Genomic DNA, 15947 nt, shown 5'->3' with positions numbered 1-15947 from the left:
CCGCCCTTTAGAATATAATTATTTTATATACAAATTTGTAATTACTTGAATTTCATTAATGAATTAAACATAATCATGCGTTTGTTTTTATTACTATATTAAACTTATTCCAAGCATAGTCTACATTTATTTCAACTGCCCTAATTAAATTATACTGGCCACCGTAATTTTAATTATTGAACTACTTGAAGGTTTAATCACAATATTATTATTCATTTGGGAGCGAAGAAGCCTCAAAATAACCTGGTGCCATCCATTATATTTGAGAGTACAGGTACGGACACTGACTGTCTCACGTCTTGCTAATGAACAAATTTACCAGCAAAAGATCTTATCCCGAAATCTCCTAGAATAAATTGTTATTCTGTAACTGATGGCTGAATTGACTCGTTTATACAGTGTCAATATATATTTATTGATAAAATCGGTTTAATTCTGCACCAGAACACACGTCAAATTGGGATTATTTATTCCATTATCAGCGAAGTATCTTCCTCGAGGCTTCGAATCGCATCAGTAATTAAATGAAGCTGGTTAACGCCATCTCGTAGAGTAATAACTTAAATAATTGAATATTAAATGTAATAGACTTGATGGAATTAGTTTATAATGAAAGTGTTACACTCGGGTTAATGACGAAATTAATGTTAACATTGTAAATAGTTTGGAAATTAGATATGATTTCACATCCGTAGAATATTTTATAAACTCGCATGCACGCACGCACGCATGCACGCACACACGCACAAACACACACATTTAAATGTCTTTGTTAATTGTTGTATTGTTTAGTGTATATCCGTGAAAAACAGTCAGGGATAAATTTATACATCCGCTGTGTCGGATATTTGAAAATGGCAATATTTTAGAAGTATATATCGATGTCCATCCGTCCGTCCGTCCATCCATCCATCCATCCATCCATCTATCTATCAGAAACGGTACATAGGTTTTTTATTCAAGATGTGTTTTATTACAGAAATTTTTCATACTAAATTCATGAAATTCATTAAGACGTTCCCCAATCACCTTTCAATTGATATTAAATTAATACTGTATTTATATGGTTGAAATTAAACAAAAATATACTCCAATAAGTCTTTGATCTTGGGTGTGATTCGACTTTTTATAGACTTCAATCTTTTCATTAATTAAGATATTTTACCATCCACATTCCGCGTATACCAAGGATATTATTTTATATTTCAAATGAAAGGCAAAAAGTCCATAAATGCCGTTAAACAGGGTCAAAACAGTACGGTCAGAGAATGAGAGTAACATTTAAAGTTATAAAACCTTAATTCGCTCTCTATAAATTAAACATATCTTTTTGTTGTTTTATGATTATATATTTCACGGCTCTGATCATAGAAGATGAATGTTAAAAAGAAACATTTTTACAAACGAAGAAAACCATAGGGATTGATACGTTCTGAACAAGTTGCAATTTAACTTAATCGACCAGAGAGCACGTGACTAAATCATCATCTATTGCGCATGAGCGAGCTGATTGACAGCGTGTCATTTCAATTATTCGCCAATGAAGTTCGTCCTTTTGTGATGCTGCGTTCAACCAGCGCGTGCAAACACGCCCAGGGGCGATTTAATGGCTTCATTTCATTTGAAAATCATAATATTTTCCTTACTCATAGGCGATGACAATAGAAATTTACCGTTAAATGCGTGGAACACATAATTTTAAATAAGGTAACCAGCTAGTTGCGGTGGGGTCCGACCTTCCACTGATTAATTAGGCCTCCAAGTTCATAAATAGCCCTGTCGATTGGTTTCGAGAACAGATTGGCAAGCGATTTAAAATAGGCAATTACGGGTTCAATGAAAATCAACTTTGGAATTAATTTTAGTATTGTTAATTGATTCGCATCAAATGATAGTGTGTTTCGGTGTCACGAGTTGAATTGTATTTATAGATAATAGACTTAAACATTTGTAATCAATTCACTCGTATGTTGAAGGTACCGTTGTGCAAGAATATTTTAGAAAGGTAGGTAGAGCTATCTTTTGTAACACTTATATGTAAATTCAATAAAATTTTATCAAATTAGAAAATAATATTGGTACTGCAAGAATTCATTTACATCTCAAGTGAAGAAATCGTTTCAGTAATAAACGATAATCAGATGTTTTAGCAAATTACTGATTCAGATTACTGAACAAAATATGTTACATCTGTATATTGCAATGTTATTCATGTTTAAACATTTTTGAAAATATCTAAACAAAGAAAAACAAAAAACAAAGAGTCTGTTCTGTTTAAACAAAAAGTTTGCTATTAATTCTTTATACTAAGATATTAAGTTTGGAAAGATTTAAAAATCATATTATTACTAAACATTCATTTCTTTAAATGAGACGTATATGATGGTAAATATGACAACTTAACGGTATTTTTTAATTGCATGTTACTAATTACTTAATGAAAGAAAAGTTAACATTAGTGCGCTATTTGTTCTATCTTTAATATTTCTCCAAAAGATGGACATAAGTAAATGCAACATTTAAAACATGTTTGTACACAGTCTTCACTAGTTCCATTATTTTTATGAAACTGATAATTGTTCATACTGATATGAATATAAAATTATGATATGAATTATGTAACAGTATATGTTTATAATCAGGAATACTCTTGTTGAAATATATGTAAGATGATATGTTAAAATGGTCAACCAACTGACTTGACTGCTTTAAATAATGTATTTAAAGTAACATTTCATAAAAATATGATAAGTTTGGTAGGTTCATTTTAGATTTCCAGCAGGTAAACTGGTTGGACAAACATGAAAATGGCTTGTCAATTATCAAAATCTAATATATTACAACATTACAAGAGAATATTACTATATGAATTTAGAAAATTTAGAAAAAAATATATGTATACATATTTTGCACGGTCTAGATCGAAAAAGGATGTGTTAATATATTTGTATAACATGTATTTTGATTACGATTTCCTTATATTCATAGCAACATAATTATTAAAGGTCTTTAATTCATTCCATTAAATACAACTAAAGTATACGTTTGTTTTACCTTAATTCTGTATTAATGTTATTCTTTTGATTGTATTTGCTATTAATATGTATCCATGAAATATAATTTTATGTATATTCGCTAGTTCATTTACATGTTCATAACGCATAATTAAAAACAAAACAGAACTTATGTAAACTTTAAATGTATTAATTAAATAAAATGTACAAAATAAATAACATTTGCCAAAGGAACTGATTTTTTAAGTCATACTATTGTAAGATGCGTTCGTCTTAATTTAATGAAGAGAGAAAATTACTTCAAAATCACTAAGAAATAGTCATGTATATTTTTTAGAGTTCAGGACTACATGGTGTCATATATTTTTATTTATATCTTTATTTACGTCTCATTCTTGCATATATCAACATTCTTCATTTGAGTCCATACAATCGTAACAGTTGGTATTATGACAAAAAGTGCGTAAGAGATATGATACGATGAAACTTTTCGAAAATAATTGAAAATATTTTAACGAACGGTACAATATAAAAAAAAAAAAGAATTTTATGATTCGCTGCCGTGTAAATTATTAATGGTTTAAATGTAATTACCTAACTGAGTTGGATATTCTTGTTTGACAGGTGACAAGCAGCACAGTGACGAGATGAAATCATGAGAGTGTACATTGTTTTATAAGTATTTAATCATAATTTAATATAACTTTCAGTCAGTTTTCCTGGATAACAAATTGATTAATTGGGCGAAATTAGTTCCTAGATTAAATACTAGCCATGTCGCATGTTGTAATTATTTCTTTAGGGACAAACGGATAAGTTATTCGTAAAGATGAGTTCTTTGACTTCATATCTCACGTTCAGTCATTCTAACAGTGGCGAAGAAAAAGAAAATGTTTTATTATTGTATATGTTATTGATTAGATATATACATTACATTGTAAGTAATAAATTTTCATAACATGCCGTTCTCTAATCTTTGGCTGTGACTTCCTTTGTCTTTTTCTTTCATTTCACCTTTGCACCGTTTCAGTTCTGTCAAGTTTGATAGTATAACGTGTAAATGTAGATGTACATGTACCTCAGATCATATCAAATATACATGAAATAGTAGAACTTTTAAGCATAAATATTTAGCAAATTAAGTCATTGTTAAAATATCATGAAATAAGCGCACATCTAATTCACTTTCAGACAGATAACATTATCATTTGTGCTATCATTCTAAAGGTGATGGTATATTCTCACTCTTACTGGTGTCGCAACAGGTTTTAAAATAAACAACGGTTCATGCTGACTGGTAGTAAATAGAGAATTCTACAAATATTTGTCAAACTGTATGGTAATAAGAGTAATTACTGTAGGAACCATTTATTGTTGTTTAGGTATTTCCCCCAATAAAATTACCAATAAAAATAATATTTTTATCTAAATGTAAGCATTTAAATTGCTACACAAATGTATGGTTAACATTTATTAATTAAACAGTTTATTTATAGAATCTAAAAATAATGAGATTCACTTCGAGTCGTCATTTATTGATCTCTTTTCTCTTTGATGTTGAGAAATGTGTAGGCATTTCCCAACATAAAACTTTAACTTAACAAGAATCGCTTGAATCATTGTGCACATCAAAGAAAGCAACCAGAGCCACATCTAGAATCGCTTGAATTACTGAACAATAAAAGGAATGCAACCGGAGCCACATCTGGAATTGCTTGAAACACTGAGCACATCAAGGAATGCAACCGGAGTCACATCTAGAATTACTTGAAACATTGCGCACATCAAAGAATGCAACCAGAGCCACATATAGAACCGCTTGAATCACTGAGCACATCAAGGAATGCAACCAGAGCCACATCTAGAATCGCTTGAATCACTGATCACATCAAGGAATGCAACCAGAGTCACATCTAGAATCGCTTGCAACACTGAGCACATCAAGGAATGCAACCGGAGCCACCTCTAGAATTGCTTGAAACATTGCGCACATCAGGCAATGCAACCAGAGCCACATCTAGAATCGCTTGAATCACTGAGCACATCAAGGAATGTTACCAGAACCATACATCGTAAATCAAGCCATGGTCGAATCGAACCGTAATGGTTGCAATGGAAGAATAGTTTATATAGATTGTACTAACGTAACCGTTTGTACATATAAATTCATGAACATGCTAAATTTTTGTTGCGATTGTTAATATACCTCGAGGTGAATCTTATTATTTAATTTTATCTGCAATAGATAAACTATTTAATACTAGTATATCATTGTTAGCGGTGCAACTGTGTAGCATTTAAGATGCATAAATTTATATAAAAATATCTTATTATTGGTAATGTTAACAGAAAGAGAATTCATGACATGACGTTTTACGATTATAGTTAGCTAGCTTTACATTAAAACGAATGCATTAAAAGATGAAATAAAGAAAAATTATCGCACAAAATAATCGCCTTGACTGTATTAGTATTTATACGGGTAATTAATTGCATCGTCCGCATCAAAATAAATCACATTGATTGTCGTCTGCTTTAAACAAGATATTACCTTGTTCCCGCCATATGGTGGTCCGCTACGCTCACATTGTAGCATCAATGACAAAACGCGACTATATGATACCTAAAGACGAAACACGACCCTCTTTCACGAATCAGTAAATTCTGTAAGCGGGGTGCAAAGGTATAAAATGGTGATTATTAATTACAATCACAGGATCCTATAAACATATGGAGTCGAGTTAAATTCTTGGTGTTGATAATTGTGATTGTTTTTGCGGATTAAGTTCAGAAAGACAGGTCAAAGAAAATGAAGTAAATGATTTCTCCTGACCATATGTCAAAATATTTCAATGACGGTTTGAGATCCTTTATGGTTTACCAGTTGAGCATGTCATTTCGAATTCTGGAATCATTTACACACAACCCACAGCTGAAGTATTGTTTAAAGCAGAGAGCATATAAGAAACAAAATGTGAGACGGCAATATTTATAGGAAAGAATATTTTAAAATACGTATAAATCAAGGTCGTAAATGAACAGTAATAACTATAATTTGTTTTCAGCTTTAATCATTTCTTTTCGTAATGGTATCATACATTTCTTGCATCAGAACTGAAATATAAGTACATGTAAATTTCTACACATAAAACAATAATTTGCCTCCGAAAGAATTTAAAAAAGATAAGTTAATTAATAAGATGTAAAAAGGTGCTTAACTGTTGTGTAATTGTTGCATTTCTTTATTTAAGAACAATGGACTTAGATATTTGCTCAAGTACTTCTCTTGAATGCGAAACAAAATCTGACATGAAGAATTCAACTATTCTGAAGACACCTGAAAAATCGCAGACATCCAGCTACACATACAGACAGAACCATGTATCCACAGTACTCCTCAATGGCATACCAATCGTGTCCTTACATATAGACGGAAAGGAAAGATTGTGCTTGGCCCAGATTTCCAACACCCTGCTGAAACAGTTTAGTTACAATGAGATACATAATCGCCGTGTTGCTCTGGGGATCACTTGCGTTCAGTGCACGCCAGTCCAACTAGAAATACTCAGGAGAGCAGGGGCAATGCCAATTTCCAGCAGAAGATGTGGCATGATCACAAAACGAGAAGCTGAAAGATTGGTGAAATCTTTCCTAGAGGACAATCGTCCCCCAAAATTGCCGGACAACTTTTATTTTGAAGTTTTTCATTGTTGTGGTTGGGGATGCAAGGGTAAATTTGAGCCATCTAGATACAATAGTTCCCGAGCAAAATGCATTCGATGCAATTTTTGTAATCTGTATTTTTCACCGAATAAATTCATATTCCATTTTCATCGAGCTGCAGACTCTAAATATAACCACCCGGACGCTGCAAACTTTAATTCCTGGAGACGCCATCTCAACCTCTCGAAAGGTGCAGACAATGATGACATTCATCATGCATGGGAGGACGTTAAAGCAATGTTTAATGGCGGAAGCAGGAAGAGAATGCTTTCCTCTGATGGCTACACAGACTCACAACCTACACATGAGGAAAAACGACAAAAACCATCTACAGACGATGGACTGCTGGCGAAGTCAAGTTTCGGGTCTCAATATCAAAGTTATCCATTGTTTTCAATGCCGGGAAAAACTTATCCATTCGGTGCGTTAAATACGCCAAATCCTCTTGCACTGCAGTATCAGATAAACAAAGCAGAATTAAGGAATGAAGGAAAGCAAACTCAAAATATTGCATTTCATCCATGGAGACAATCAACAGACTACATTATTCCGCCATATGATTTATTTTGGAGCAATCAATTCGCATCTAGACAAGGTGGATTACCAGGATTTGGGAAAAACTATTTCAACAGTTCTAATGTAAAAGACCTGACAACCTCCATAAGTCTTGGCCAGTCCCCCTCTGACACACACACCTCGTCCGAAGACGAAGAAAGTATTTCACAAACATTTGGTTCACCTTCAGAGCCTATAAAATCTAGTAGCCAGTCGTGCAGGCCATCAGCTTTTAGGCCTGTAGGAAAGTCTTCAAGAAATGAAAAGGCTGAAACATCTATTGAACAAAACAATGATGAACTTATTAGAGACGATACTGAAAATATAAACAATAGTGATTTAGACGAATCCGACATTGACATTGAAGATGAGTGTGTTTATAATGACTCAGTTGATAATAATAAAACAGAAATAACAGATAATCGACTTTATTCACCTGACACAAGTGTTTCAACAAACATCGACGGTTCAAATGGCGAGGAGTCGAGGGTTCAAAATCCTGTTGCCGAGGAACATATTTCTGAGGGCAGATCATCAATTACTGGTGTAACAGATTTCAAACAGGTGAGAATTTTATATTTCAAGGAACTTAACTAACACATATGTGATTACTTTGCACAAATTACTACAAAAAGTAATAACATTTTACACAAACGTAACCGTTTTCAGATATCGTATAATGATAAAATGTAAATTCTGCTTATGGCACTGTAGGTGTATTAAAGTAACAAGAAACCGATTCACTTCAGAAAAAAACAACATTATTTGTTACTTGACCTCAGGGAAAATTTGGGATGTTGGTAATCAGATGACTAAGGACAAGTAAACTACTAATCACATTGCAGTTTTGAGAGGAGTTTTATAAGCATTACAAACACTCTTCGATATATTTGTATTGAATTTTTTAAAACGGTCATTTGGGGTTTCCAATTTTTCAATTTTAGTCGCATTTCTTTCAGCTCGGCTATAGAAATCGAAATGTTTTATTTTACTAGTATTTCAAAAGAACGATTTTCGTTTTGACTAAATATAACTGACACTAATTTCAAACGAATTCTATTTACTCAAATAGAACCATGTTTATATGTTCTCCTTGTATATGACATACCCTAGGATTGTTTAAAGATTTATTAAGCAGGAAAGAGTATTGTAACGAGATGTTATCGTATATATGCAAAGTTTAATTTATTAGTGGCAGTGGGCCTCTTTGGAAAACAGTAAATGCACTGCTTTAAATGTTTCGATAAAATATGTTCAGGTAATTGTAGAAGATATAATACGTGTAAATTAAGACCCAGTTAAAATGAATATTTTATTTCTTCTAACTGCTTAAATCTCCCTTGAAAAATATTATTACCATGTTTTCAATGCCACTGAAACCGCCTAGATTTTAAGATACCAAGCGATAATGAGATCTTATCAGGTAAGAACTGACAGGCTATACCCAACGCCACGCGACATCCATGGAACTTATAAAACACGTAACATGTGACAAGCATGATCCCTTAGTGACCAAGAAACATAAGCAGTTACAAAGATCTGGTAATGGGTGATCATGTAAAATTCAGTAAGGTTTTAAGAATATTTTGTTACTTTAATATAAGAGAGAGGAGTTCCTCTGATTACCAAGATCATGACGGAGTCTTTGCATATTTAATATTAAAAGCTTTGTTTACCTGCTTTTAAGAATTAACAAAGAATCCTTAAAGGAAATTTTCGGTGACTTGCGTACAATGTTTACACGAATAAAGTATTTGATATCTTTGAAATACTAACGGTATCGTTTTCTTTTGTCGGCTTGCAAAAAATGTTTCGATCAAATATTTAGTACTGCCATTTAACCTGCTAGGACAGTTAGATGTCATCAAAGGCAATTTAGTTAGGAGTTTGCCAGTTTAAAAGAGTTTATTAATGCTTTAAGACATGCGACAATAATTCGCAAGTAGGACCGGTGTAACGGAATCCAGCTGTGGTTCACGGCTCATAAAATTAGCTCTAATTTGACTCTTTTCTTCGCTGATGGTGATTGTTCGTACCTTTGTTGTTCGCTAATATATCAAATTAAAAATAATACTTAAATTTCTTGTTAGTGGCTCTTTGAAAACGTCTGTTTATGGATTAAGGGGGCGGTATGTGTGTGTGTGTGTGTGTGGGTTGGGAGGGGTGAGTAGGGCTGACAAGTACAGGTATAAAAATATCTGACGGTACTTTTGTTTGATGGACAGATAAAAAGAATAATGTGTAAAGATATGAATATAATTATATAGGTATTATATAGGTATAAAAAGTAGTCAAAACTACAGAAACTTTTTTAACAAGTGATTTTATTTTTCACCAACGTTTCGGCTACATTAGACTTCTTTGGGGTTCAAAATAAACATAACAAAGGAATAAAGATATGAACAAATTGTGTGTGTGCGCGGGGGGCGGGGAAGGGATCCAGATTCATTTTTTAATGTATATAATTGTCGATTTAAGTGTTTAAAACAACCACCTATTTTCTCAACGGCTTGCTTTCTGCGAGGGAAGTTCTATGTAAATTATATTTCATGTACTACAGTTAATGATGCAAACTTTTCATCTTTGTGCGTGTGTGTGTGCGTGTGCGTGTGCGTGTGTTAAAGAAAGAGGGTGGTCTACATCTGTTTTGTACGATGGACGGTTTTTTTTTTTTTTTGAGTTATCTAGTGATAACCCGTTTATTTTCCATTCAAGATGGACGGTTTATAGAATTTAAAGATGAATTTACAACTAAATCAACTAAATGTTCACTTACCTGGCGTCCAATTAATTTCATTTGGCTCTATAATGGAAATAATCTTTCTAGAAAATACATGGAGGAAAGATAATATGTCTGACTCAACTGAAATGACAATAATATTACTGCCTACTTTTAAATTAGTGCTGACACTTCAGGTCCAAACAAAAAAGAAACATTCAACCTGTCTTTATCTAAAGAAATCTTGTGTAGTAAGTTTCAATAATTACTAAATGCTCTTTGCAGTGAAATTTATTATTCCAAGAGGACTTCAGCCGATAAATTGTCATATTAATTTACATGTATATTTGAAATAAAGGCATTCTGATAATAGCATTCTTGTTAAGATAAAAGAACATATCGTTACATTTTCAGGACGAACGAGAAGTAGAAGAAAATAAGACCCAAATACTTGGTAAGTAATATGCGCTAATGATCAACTAGCTTTCGTGCTGTCTGACTAGATATCGTCCTTCATTATTCTACTTTTTAGACACATTTGATGTATACATGCTTCTTTTTAACAGTTTATAACAGAATAATCAATCATACAATCAACTGTAGTTGAGTTATCAGATTAATAATATTATTACTGTGTTATTATTGTTGTTTCTTTTATCATTAAAATAATAATAATAATGATAATAATAAAAACTATGATTATCATTATTATTATTATCATCATCATCATCATCATCATCATTGCATTTAGTCATTGGATAAGATGATGAGAGAGATAAGATGTTCGTTTTCCAATTAAAGTGGAAAAAAGATTATTTTTTAACTTATGACGTTAGCAGTCATGGTCCGAACAAACTGGCATGTAATGTTTACACAATAAGTACTTAAACGGTTTCTGAATGTCATTCTTATTTGTTAATGAAACAAATAATTTAGAATTTCATCAACACATTAAAGATTGATACAAGAATTATACAATTTGATTGAGAAATTACCGTATATAAATATGTTGTCCAATAGCTACAAACATATGAGAACAATAAAATCTATGAAAAGATCATTTTGAAGCATAGAACGCCACGAAGAAAAATAACATATTCCACGGGTGGACGGATAGCTGAGTGGTTTGAACACTGGCCTTCCAAACCTGAGGTCGGGAGTTCGATCCCCGGCAGCTACTCGGAAATTTTCAGAAACGCTTTTCAGTGTTCCCACCCAACTAGAGGTGTACTGGTCAGGAACCCAGGCAATCCTTGCGTGTATCAGTGCTATACACTGGGCATGTTAAAGAACCAGGCTGTCTATTCGCAACGAGCTAGGCTAAGTTAGCCGGACAAGCCTGCATCTGATCTCTGATCTCTCTGTCGTGGGGGCTTTGTCTCACTCTGTCCCTCTGGTCAGATCGCTCTGTGTCTGTACTAGTACAGGATGAATTATGCGCCCTGTGTGGCTGCATTTGAACTATGTAAAGCGCCTTTGAACGTGAATTTGATCATGAAAGGGGCGCTATATAAATCTGGTATAACAACAACAACAACAATATTCAATTTGGTTGAGGTAATGATATGTGTAACACCACTGGCGAGCGATAGCACTCATTTTTTAAAAATAGAAAACTGTATTCAAAAATATTGGCCGGACTCCATGATGACAAAGGATCAGAATAGATTTCAGATTCGGTAATACAGAAATCATGTGACTACACAAACATATACCCAAAACGATAACTCTAAAACAAGACATAGAATCCTAATTAAGTATTATGTTTCAAACACTGAGAAGCGTTAAAATCAAATCATTAGCTATTAGTATTTCTTTTGCTGCAGATAACGAAGTAGAAGATGACATCAACTCAAACAAGCCTTCACAGTTAAGCCTTGAAGATGTCAACAATATGACAAAGGGTAAGACTGGCTAATTAGAGCATTACATTGCTACTGGTTAAATAGCAAAAGTAAATAAAATAGAAATTATGGAAACCCAGCATAACAGAAATGAAAATCTGTGGACGGTATTGAAAATGTATGCTACAGTCCACGCCCTTTATCTAGCCTTGGGGTCTTTAAACCAATTACCTCAATTGTCATAATTACTGGCTTCAGTAAAATATCCAGGCAAAGTCTTCGTTATGTTGTATTCTTTATGTAGATGAGTGATCCGTTCTTTTTTTTTTTTGTAAACTAAAGTTCTCTTAATAGGTAAATTGCTACAAGTGACAATTTGTTATAAACTGTTTTCCTTTTAGAAGTACAAAAAGAGATTAAGTTTAAAATTGTTGAGTAAGATTTTGTATAGGAGTTTAGAAATAATCATTATTAGTGTTTACTTATTTTTAAAATTTGGCTATGTCAGATATAGTTTATCAAACCTGAGGCGAGAGGATGATCCCTTCACTTTTGAACTGGTAGGTCTAACCATCAGAAACTTTAGCAGACGAGCATTGCAGTATAAAAAAGATGCAAGCATTGTTTCATCTGTAATATAGAAGAAATTAGTTGTTAGTTTTTGCAAAGCATTTGGACTTTGAAAAGGACAATACATATGTTTACTTCTTTACATTTACAGTGAAAATCGATGCGATATAAAAATTTTGTCCGTTCAAATTGTATATTTATGATATAAAAATATGTACAATAATTATGTATTTTTGCAGAGGAACTTCAGAAACAACTTAAAAGTGAAATGGACATCAGGAAACAGGTTGAAGAAGACATTAACAAAATCAAGAAAAGTCTTCAAGATCAGGTTACCAAAGAGAAGTCGCAAAGAGATGAGATAACCCAACAATTACAGGCAATGAAAGGTTTGAAAGCATTTTTCTTTGTAATTATCCTCGGAAATTACATGAACTACATAATTTGACTAAAACCAAAACCATATAGCCATGTCAGGGTACAGTTTATGGCGATCTCTTCTCTTACTACTTCTACAATTCCATTGTATGATTATTTTGGTAGTTGCCTGTGTTTTCTCAATATTACTGTATGATTCTTTTAGTACTTGACTGTGTTATACAATTTCACTGTATATGATTCTGTAAGTACATGGTTATGTTCTCGCAATGTCACTGTATACGATTCTGTAAGTGCATGGTTGTGTTCTCACAATATCACTGTAAATGTAAATACACATGGTTGTATTCTCACAATGTCACTATCTGATTCCGTAAGTGCTTGGCTATGTTATTACAGTGTCACTGTATCGTTAAAATAAATTAAAATTTACTATTAAAATAGCATATGAATGTATAAAAGGAGACAAAAATGTTTTTAACTATTTTATGAAATGAAATTCTTTTTAGGATGTTAATGCCTGCTGCGACCTGTCATTTCTTCCTTGACATAAACGTCTTTTTCTGGGTACACTGAAATAAATCATAATGGATATAATGACACATATGCTTGCAATTCTCTGTCCAGTATTATATTACAAAGTCAAAAGATTCTCCTTCCTAACAGGTTAAAAGATATACATCACCATACATATTTCCTCCCTTTGACACCAGACTCAGAATGGTCTTAATTTCATCATATTCAATCTCATCTGTGTTAATCATCCTTTTCAAATGATTTATAGGCATTACAGTTTATTTATTTCAGTACTAAATTTTCTTGAACGGCAAGAGTCTTCGCAGACTATTAAGAACATGCACTACCGATGATAAACGAAGAAAAAAAATCACATTTTGCAGCTGTAAACAAAATATGAAACTAAATATAAACATGTAATAATGCTTCAAAATGTAATAAAGCAGAAAAATTAATGAAATTTATAGCTATCAAACAGTATATAAAATTACAATATACGACTTAAATTCATTTCTTAGCATTTACTTTATGATACGATTTAGTTAAAATTATTATCTATATCTTTTATTTAGTAGGAGGCGCTTGTCTAAGACATTCGTCTGCAATGTGTTTTTTTTTACGTTTTTATTTCACGTTTTTATGTCACGTTTTATGCTCTTGGGGACCATAGATGAATGACTGATGCTTAAAATAAGTTATCTATATGACATCAGTTAAGTAAGAAGTAAGAATCATTGAATGATTATTAAATATTAAACAACGTTATGCCAGATCAGAAGTTAATATAAAGTTTCTAATATCTTAATTTTTGCAGATGCCCTGTGCAATGAACTTGAACAAGAAAGAAAAATAAGATTTTCGATGCAGCAGAAACTGAAAGGTAATGGTTTACATCTATTAAACTAATGCTTGAGGTTTAGAAAAAAAGCAAGTTCTAGATTTTGAAAAATAATAATGACTTTCAAAGCAGCAAAATGCAATTAAAAAAAAACTTTTTCCAGACTCGTGTTAGAATAGAACTCTGTCACTAACAGTGTTATGTCCTCTGATAAGATGTCTGTAATTGCGCTTCAGGACAATGTCAAGACAAGCGGCTCCATTAACTTTTAGCCTGCTGGCGGCGAATTTTTCTGCCTTTGCGACCAGTGCAGACCAAGACCAGTCTGCACATCCGTGCAGTCTGATCATGGTCTGCACTGTTCGCTGTTCAGTCAGTAAATTTTCAGCAAACACCCCTTCAAATAATAAGTGGCATTGCCCAAATTGAATGATGGACTAGTCCATTATAGAAATTTAGCAGGCTAAGGGTTAAAATCATCTTCTTTTATATTCTGTTTGCTTGTTTTTGGTTTAGTATCGTTTATAACAATATACCAGTTAGATAAATTGCTTTTTTGGGGGTTAAGCGAAAAGCAAAGACACGAATCTGTTTCTATATTACTTAAGACCTGATTCGTTATAACTTTGAAACAAAGGATTTATATTTCGTACATTTATAAAATTCTATCTGCCATTCTGTTTGTCATGCATTCATACTGTATACCAGAACTGATAAAATGTATATCTGTTTTCAGAGGCACACGACGCTCTCCATAACTTCTCGTGCAAAATGTTTACAAATAAGCCATGCACGGATTGTGTTATCAAAGAAGCCATGCGGCAGTAGATACAACTGTATGGTATTAGAGAACATAAAGAAAAAGACTTTAAAAACTCAGAGTGCTATTTTCCATTCCATAATTCTTGTTGGGACACAGTGCTATCGTTGCCATATGCTTGAGAGACGCGCACGTGCGCAAGTTTATGTATATGATTTAAATTTGCAACGCATGTTTTATTCATTCAACATATGAGCCGTGCCATGAGAAAACCAACATAGTGGCTTCGTGACCAGCATGGATCCAGAACAGCCTGCGCATCCGCGCAGTCTGGTCAGGATCCATGCTGTTCACTTTCATTGTCTATTGGAATTAGAGAAATCGTTAGCGAACAGCATGGATCCTGACCAGACTGCGCGGATGCGCAGGCTGGTCTGGATCCATGCTGGTCGCAAAGCCACTATGTTGGTTTTCTCATGGCACGGCTCATATTTTATTTCATAGGATGAAAACAAACCTAATTCCACAACAAAAAGTAAGATTAGTTTCTTATCAAAAAGTAACCTGGTATACAAAAAAAAGACATTTTATCTTTTACAATTTCAAGGACAACTGAGATAATCTTTGACAGTTTGAAGAACTATTAAGGTAGTCTCTTACTTTTTCAAGGACAACTGAATGCTGTACGTCATTAAAATCACCTCTTGTAATAATTACAATGTTGAAAAAAAATGTCATGATTTCTTTGCATATTTGTTTTTAAAATGCACACATTATTATGTAATTGTATTATTCATGCATCGTCTGTACATTTTTATGCACGAAAAAGAGATTAAGACATCAGATTAACTTCACGGTCCAACCGTTTTCATTAAATCAGTAAGTTGATCTATTAAAGCATAAAAGATCAAATGCAAACTTAAAGTTGTCATTGATGAGAAAGATAATGCGGGGAATTAACGGCATACATTGTTTACATGTTTTTTATATTTATTGAAAAGGATAGTCCCGTTCCAAAACGTATCTGTGA

General features: G+C 32.9%; 1 protein-coding gene across 1 annotated transcript; it reads left to right on the top strand.

The window, feature by feature from the left end:
* The first annotated feature begins 1589 nt into the window (after positions 1 to 1589).
* LOC123565758 (SKI family transcriptional corepressor 1 homolog-B-like) lies at positions 1590 to 15170 on the top strand. Its single transcript, XM_045359548.2, has 7 exons — positions 1590 to 2005; positions 6266 to 7856; positions 10426 to 10465; positions 11838 to 11915; positions 12665 to 12814; positions 14134 to 14199; positions 14894 to 15170. The coding sequence occupies exons 1-7, from the start codon at positions 1968 to 1970 to the stop codon at positions 14983 to 14985; spliced, it is 2055 nt and encodes a 684-aa protein (XP_045215483.2). The 5' UTR covers positions 1590 to 1967; the 3' UTR covers positions 14986 to 15170.
* The last annotated feature ends 777 nt before the right edge of the window (positions 15171 to 15947 follow it).

The sequence above is a fragment of the Mercenaria mercenaria genome, chromosome 8 (assembly GCF_021730395.1).
Source record: "Mercenaria mercenaria strain notata chromosome 8, MADL_Memer_1, whole genome shotgun sequence".
Lineage (NCBI taxonomy): Eukaryota > Metazoa > Mollusca > Bivalvia > Venerida > Veneridae > Mercenaria > Mercenaria mercenaria.
Note: the sequence above shows the minus strand (reverse complement) of the source record. Positions and strands in the feature narration are given on the sequence as shown.